The following is an 8034-nucleotide window of genomic DNA, read 5'->3' as shown; positions in this document are numbered from 1 at the left end:
CAAAGTCGTCCATGATGGTCCAGGTGCACCTATTTTGTTTTCCCCAAGTAATGGTCTTCTGAGTTTCTCATAACTTTTCGTCTTCATTTTACTAATTCATATTTTCTTGAGTCGTACCTTTGGTCGTTAGTCTTTTCTGCAACCACTCATACTGTTACTACTTCTATTCTGGGATTTATCCTGACGATTTTACCTCAAAATAGCTAGTCTTCGGTTAGACTGGAATATGGCTAAGAACAAGTCAGTGTTGCAGATGCATTTTATACTTTTTCTTTACTTAATCTTAGTATTATCCTTCGCTCTGCAACTCATGCCAGGACTCAGGTTGATTGTCGTAGTCAGCTACCACTGGAGTGGTTTGCACAAGACTTTCACCACTATGGAGTACTTATCTACACTCTAATTTTGCCCTTGTTTGAGCTAATCTTACGTTAAATTTCAGTGGCCAACAAATCCACCATCCTAAACAGATTGGCGTAAGTAAGTTGGTTGTAGCTTTCGTTGCAAACAAATATCAAAGTGAACCATGTCCGAAGTTACCATACCCACCGAAAAGTGCAAATCAGCGCTAGCTACATTTGGATGACGCCATGAACATGAGGAGTACAGTCATTGGTGGTTTCACAAAACTTCCCTCCTATAAGTACTGGGCTTTCCACCACCTCACATTTTCTTGAAGCACGTCGGTCTACTCCGACCGAATGCGATTTTGACTATGAACGTAGATTCTTATGTAGAGAAATTGTATCAATCTTGTTAAAGGACCAAAAAGCCTGGTAGTCAGACCATGCTGACAAGTTGGAGGCAGCAATAACATCTTATAACTGGTGGAAACCTTTTTAACTCATCCGAGCCACTGGCAACAAGGAGTCTTGTGTGAGTGAAAAGACCTGTGAAGGTGATTGGACGACAATCAATAACACCTAGTGTAGTCCCGGACGGTGAATGGTTTTCCAAGGCACTATTCACCTAGTCTTCTGCCCTAATGACATCGGTCAGACTATCCCGTCCTCCATAGCCGGTGATGACTGACAGACCTAACGAGGCAGACGTCTGCTATGAACTCCAACTCCTGAAGCGCCCTCAATCACCAGGTCATGACAACTTACTCGCATATCGTTTTAAGGATGTTGACTCACGCACTTTCGATTAGGAAACTGACTGAGTTTTTTGGAGAGTTCGGGCTTGTGCCTTACTCCGAAGTTTATCAAGGATTGACTCGCAAGGAGCAGACTGGTTTTCGTTCCTCTCGGGGATGTACTGTTCGCCCTCCATTATATGTTAGGAGGCTGCCATACTTATTGCGGGTCAACAACCGTTGGTTTCTTGATTTCAGAGCCGTCTTCGATTCATTGGACAGAACTGTGCTCTAGAATTGTCTGCCGAAGTGTGTGCTTGGAAGGTCTTTTAAAATCTTGAAGGCCTCATATACGAACACCTCAGACAAAATGAGGGTACACAACCCCCTCTCTTAATGACTGCATCCAAACACTGGGTTCAGGCAGGATTGCCTAGTCTCACCATTCCTCTTCAACTTTCCTGTTGATGTTATTCTGAAAACGACTTTGATATATGTGGGTTGGCGGTGACACGGATATGTTACTTGAGGGATCGACTCCTCGACCCTGAGTATCCAGGTGATATTGCCTTACTATGAGGTGGTACCTACATTAGGCAACCCGACCTTAATCAGTAGTCGTAGGTATGGCTCGTGCTTTTCACTCTCTAAGTTTAAAGCGCTTTTACGAGAATGGCAGGAGCCCCGAACCTGCACTCCTGGTGGGATCAATTTACGTCTTGTGGGAGCTAGAGCGTCTTATGTCAATCCGGTTAATATCTGGGGCCGTTGTAATTTTAGTTTGGCTGTAAAAAGTCGAGTTTATCGTGCGACGGTGAAGCTGCCTTGTTCTATGCTTGCAGTCTTTCTGGGTGGAGGATGTAAGGCAAAACTCTGTGTTCGATCATGATTGACTCAGAAATGATGCTGATATTCAGCAACGCCGTATTAATAACGTGGAGGTTTGGTTAAGTGTGTTTAGACCAAATGATTACTCAATTTGTGCCTCCATCTTGAAACACTGACGTTGGTAGCTTGGACATTAACTACGAATGTCGCCTCAATGACTTCCATATTGTGCATTGCTTGCCGACTGTGCAACTGGTTGGGAATAACTGACAGCCGTCAGTTAATGACTACTACCTTGATATGAGAGTAGCTGTATAGGACTAGGATCGTCCATTACTCTCTGGCAAGAGACCTAGAAAAAATATAAGTTGGTGGCTTGAGATGCTATCAGACACGTCTCAGGATAGAAGCTAGCGGCGGTCCATCTGTTACTTTATTCATCATTCAATAACTTCTTTAACTAGCAGAGTCCTTTAAGATTGGTTTCCTCTCAACTGAACTTATCCTTGCATTAGCTTTTCCTACTTTTATTCACTTATCCTTAATCATGCTTTTTTTCTATTAATTATGCGCACCTTCATAGCTTCACAATCTCCCCTCCCTCTTGTAGCATGTATGTATTTTCATACCTCTGTGTCCATCTATATCATGATTTTAAACATACTGTCTAAGTACAGTATTCTCTGATCCAAACAAGATGAAGTAAATATTAACCAGCACTTAGTTAAATAGACATCAAACGAAAGCAACTGCAGTGGCACATTTATTTTAGACGGGCACTTTTGTAAATAAGACATTGACCTTAGAAGTTCGAAATTGCTGATCCTTGGTTTATTCTGCATAAAGTTGAGTAACAATGGTTGCCGACTGGAAAATAACTTATTCTACTTCGGAAAAAACGCTCTAGGCGAAAGCAGTAAGTGCCAGTAGCCAGTCAGTTACTACGTAGAACCAGGCACATATATGCATAGGTCCAAGTTACCATACCTCGTTAAGCCAGCCAGTAACTTGATACCCTTTCGACTATGATAACTACTAAATCACTTAGGGTGATAAGTTGTTCAAGTTCAGATAATAAACCCAAAGAACTTTGAAGCGCTATACCAAGCCTCAAAATCGATAATCCAAAACCATTTAACTAGTCAGATTGGGATTGCCATAGATCGCAAGAATCAACACAGAAAACGTGACAAAAGATTACATTTACGGCTTTATACATAACAGATTCAAGCAGGATGAAGTTTTCGCACCGTGCTGATGATACTACATAACTGTACAAGATAACTCCCTAATTTGTGAGTGACTAAGTCTCCTGTTGAAGATCCTAACTTTCACAGGTCTTGAAGTGATGCTTTGTTCTTACTAGCTTCAAGATAATATAGTTGAGTCATGAACTCTCGAGGCTGAAAAACAAGGGCCTTTGGTGAAATCACTAAGCAGGTCGATCACTAAATCGCAGCTATTAGACTAATTCGCGTGGTGAGTTAATATAGATTTGAAAACATGAAAAAGGCCCCAAGAGAAAATAAATAGTCCTCAACAATGAATCAAAAGATAAGTACGCTCGCTCCGTGTACCTTTAAATTGCACTGATAGGGGGTAACATTAAACAAGACCTTTTGAAAAGACAGTCCACATTATGGAGGATGCTAACGGATTCTAATCGTAAGCTCTTAACTCGACGCACCGATTTGGGAACTCCAATACCTTACCTTGCGTCCAGTAACCTCCAACTGATTTTGTGGGAGAAACTCAGGCAAAGGTCAAGCTTATTTAAATTACTCTTTGTATAGGTTATATATAGAACAGAACATCAAGACAACTGAGAGGTGAATAATTTGTTACAAGTGAATAACATTTCCCGGTTAGGTGGCGAGCATGTCAGCTGACCTATATAAAATGAAATAAACCAATCTAGAATCATCAGCAACTATTCTTTCCTACTAAAAATTACCTTCCGGAGTAATTATGCCCAATTTGGTGACTAAAAATTTACTAATATATTGCAGTAAATCTTATGACAGTGCTGGTAGACTGGAATATTCATCCACGCAATTCACCTAACTGAACGAAACTTGACCCTACTCAACTATGACACGTGTATCCTGGCTGGTTGAGTGGCCGTTGAGAGCACCGTACCTGCTTAAGAGAATAATGTTGCCAAGCTTATTTTGGGTAGTAGATATACAAACTAACAACAGAAGGTTTCTAACGAAACAACCCGAAATAGCGAACCTAAATCGGTCAACTACATTGACCAGATGATTAATACTAGCTAGTCAAGGGGAAAATAACATAGATGAAATATAAGGCAAACCTAATATGAAGACCAGACCAAATAGCTGAGTTGACCAAACTAAAGAATACTGGACCAACATTTTATTACAACACAACTATTCAGCAGCGGCTATTTCTTTTTTGAGCTGAGAGAGATAGTGAGCCTTCTTCTGTCGGACACGTTCCTTTCTTTGTTTGGAAGACAATTTTCTGCGATTAAATCTCTTCGGTTGGACGTCTCTTGCTTCTTTGGTTATATGCGAGGGGTCTGCTCGAATTGCTGCATGAGCTGAGAGGTACATTGTCTCAATTTTATCAGCAGTGATCCCATGTTTTATGTATCCACTAAACTGACGCTGATAATCAGTTTCGCTTTCCTCTTGAAGTTGTTTCATATACTCGGCGACATGATGACCTAGTATACGGGCTCGATGAACCTCAGCATTGTACTCTTTAGACTCCTGGTTGTAACCCGGGAATCTACTAGGTGAGTAAGGTATGTCTAGACCACCATCTACGGCCCCTTTAAGAGCTCCGAAAATGTTGGCACCCGATGAAGTCCTTGCAAGACCAATGTCAAGATGACACCTGAAAGCAGACTTTTCCCCGTCAACAGATTCTACATGATATTCTTGCCCATCAACTTTCTCAGCTCCAGCATACAGGCCATCCAAGCCTAGTTGCTTTAATACGCGCCTAGCACAGAGGAGGCCTGTACAGTAGGCGGCAGAATAATTAGTCAGTCCCACCTTAACGCCATATCGAGGTAATTCGTGAGAATAGGCGGAGCATAATACACGGTCTCCATCAATGCGTGCATAGATAATCTAGTTGACATCAGTAAATAAAGTTAAACACTAACCTGACAGATTATGTCCTTATTTGTAAAACGGACCACCAGACGGTATTTAGGTGTATTATATTTGTTTTTATCTTGCCAAATTAGACGTTTGCGAGCATAGTAGTCAGTTTTTCCCTCTACATATTGAAGTGTATGGTACGCTTAACGCATTTCTTACCTCTTCGCCTCTTGAATTTGACTTGAAAGCGTTTAAAATAAGCCTTATTCTTAACGAGTTTTACTATGGCCTGGAGAATAATGCGAACAAGCAAATCTTACCATGCCTTCACCTTTACGCGCTCAACTGTTTGTGGTATCTAAAAAGTGCACTCCAACAACATTCAATTTCAATAGACAACTTTGAAAATTGCTGTAGATATTATGAAAGAGAGTAGCTTTAATCTTGTGTATTTTTAGAGAGTTATCTAAGTATTGAATAAGAACAGAAGCCTTATGGAAAGAAATAGTATGTCAGCTCGCTGTTTAATGAAAAATGGTCGTCTTTGGTTATCGAAATTTGGTAGTTCAAACTATCAGACGGATTTTTCTGGGCTGTTTTCGTCAAAAATGCGTATAATGGTTCCTGAATATATTATGGTGCTTTAGGAATCTGCTTATTTTGTCAAATGTATTTACGAATAAATGTTATAAATTTTGTCCTCACTAAATCCTCATTTTATGCCACCTCTTGTTCACCTCTCATCAACTCACAGCACATCACGTACATATCAGCTGAATTTCAACCTACAGAAAAGTATATATTGCAAGTTAGCTGGAAAGACTGTGGGGAAGCACCCAAATTAGCTTCTCTCATTACTGTTGGAGATTAAGGTATCTATCGAGAATTCTTTTGAGAGGACCAGAATATGGTATCGCACTCCTATCTGAATGTGAATTTAACACTCCATAAATTTATTGTGCAATCTTTTCATCCTTCATGCCTCAGCGTCACTTTTTATGTACGTTGTTTAGTGGCAAATTATCCAATAATATTAAAGAATGTATGATTAAATGTAACATGGTACTATACGGCAGTGAAGTATCCGCTCTGAGTTCATCTCACCATATGAATATCCTTCTTCGAACAAAAGAGCATAAAAAACATAATTATTATTAGCAGTCAGGTATTTATTGAAGACAGATCTCAGCATCTTAAGGGTCAGAATATTCAAAGGTTTTGAAGTGACACTGCATTCCAGCGTATGTTCCGTTTCATAGCATTATCATTGATGAAATACACACAAAGTATCAGACAGGGTAAGATATACTTTCATTCTGCTATTAAGTGTGATATCGAATTCAGCCAAGGTGTCAAAGGCTACAGTATTATCACTATCTCGTGCTAACAGTTGTGGAATACACTGAAAAGCCATGCACAGAGGACAGCTGGCAGACTCATTCCAAGCCAGACAGACAAGACTGCTTACTCTCCCACTTTCTCTTCTTCCTTGTGGTCGACTGGATTATGAAGACCTCCACACCTAACGGGAGGCACGGAATACAATGGACAGCTTCGATTCAACTAGACGAATCGGACTTCACAGATTACCTGGCTCTCATATCCCATACATACGAGCAAATACAGGTGAAGGCAACCAGTGTTACATCAGCCTATGCACTAGAAGGCCTCAACAAACACGTAGAAAAACCAAGATCCTGAAATGAAACATCGAGAGCACCAACCCTACAACATTTGATGGAGGAGCTCTGGAAGAGGTGGAAGTTTCACGTACCCGGACAGCAACATCGATGAACGTAGAAGATCTGATGTAAATGTAAAGGTGAGGATTGGCAAAGTAAGGACATCATTCCTACAGTTGAAGAACATATGGAATTGAAGCAACTGTCTGCAAGCCAATATGAAAATCAGAATATTCAATACGAACATCAAGCCAACTCTACTGTACTGAACTGAAACATGAAGAACTATCACAACTATCATCAAGATAGTATAAGTATTAAAAAAAATTTTTTCATGTAAGATACTGAATGCCCGTTGACTGGATACTGTCAGCAACGGCCTATTGTTGGAGAGAACAAATCAATTTCCATCTGAAAAGGAAATTATTAAGTGACATTAGAAGCTGACAGGACATACATTGAAGAAATAGTCTAACTGCATCACGAAGCAACCGTTAGCTTGGAATTCTGAAGCATGACGATGAAGAGCAAGGCCGGAGAAAACCCTATGTCGGTGATCGGAAACAGATATGAAAAGGATGAGTAGCAATTGGAAAGAGCTGGGAAGGATTGCCTGGGACATTGTTGCACAGAGAATGTTGGTGAGCAGCCCGTACTCCTTCAAGAAGTGTAACAGGCCTATGTGAGTAGTAAGTTGAATTTGCAAGTTTTAAAAGTGTTTTCAGATGATTTATTTTATTGGAGAGGAGGGAATTGAGTGAAAGAATGACAAACTGGGGGGTGTTACCTGGGAGCAAATTATAGAATAGATCATAAGCCGCAGTTCTGTGAAAACTCTCAGTATTGGTTAGTGAAAGGATTGTGTGCATTCAGTAGCTTTGTAGTCACTCGTATTATATTTGCTGTTGCCGGCAGACGACTGCAAAATAATTCTTCAGATCCTTGATGACCTTAACATCTTAGAAAGGCATAGTTTACGTCTTGGGGGCCGGACAAAGGAGGCTTACAGGTCTATGTATGCCACTAAGTAGCTGCCCATAATTTGAAATTCTTTTTATACGTGATGTACGTGTAGCATGTCCTGAACATTTACTTGAAAGGTTTGTGGTTTGTTTTTGCTCATTTGTGGAGAATCGACTGTTTATACTCATCCTTTCTTTGGTTACGAAGGTCCGAATATATTGATGTCTAGCACTTGGTCGGTTACACCGATTTAGCGACTTCTTTGCGGGCTAAACGTTACGTAGTTATTACAACTAGACGAAAATTACAACAGTATTACCTTAGTCATTATCAGCTTAACTGTCCACGGTCAGATTTCAAACAAGCTTTTTTGGGAAGAAATGACATCGTTTACATCAGGGTTACG

At 40.4% G+C, this 8034-nt stretch overlaps 1 protein-coding gene across 1 annotated transcript; it reads right to left on the bottom strand.

Annotated features, from left to right (window-relative positions):
* Positions 1-4299: 4299 nt before the first annotated feature.
* Smp_200920 (uncharacterized protein) lies at positions 4300-4578 on the bottom strand (the record flags this gene model as incomplete). The annotated part of the gene is made up of 1 exon (XM_018793967.1): positions 4300-4578. One exon carries the CDS (start codon positions 4576-4578, stop codon positions 4300-4302), a length of 279 nt encoding a protein of 92 aa, XP_018648426.1.
* Between the last annotated feature and the right edge of the window lie 3456 nt (positions 4579-8034).

This window comes from Schistosoma mansoni, chromosome 1, assembly GCF_000237925.1.
Source record: "Schistosoma mansoni strain Puerto Rico chromosome 1, complete genome".
NCBI classification, from domain to species: Eukaryota; Metazoa; Platyhelminthes; class Trematoda; order Strigeidida; family Schistosomatidae; genus Schistosoma; species Schistosoma mansoni.
This window is presented reverse-complemented; position numbering and strand designations above follow the sequence as displayed.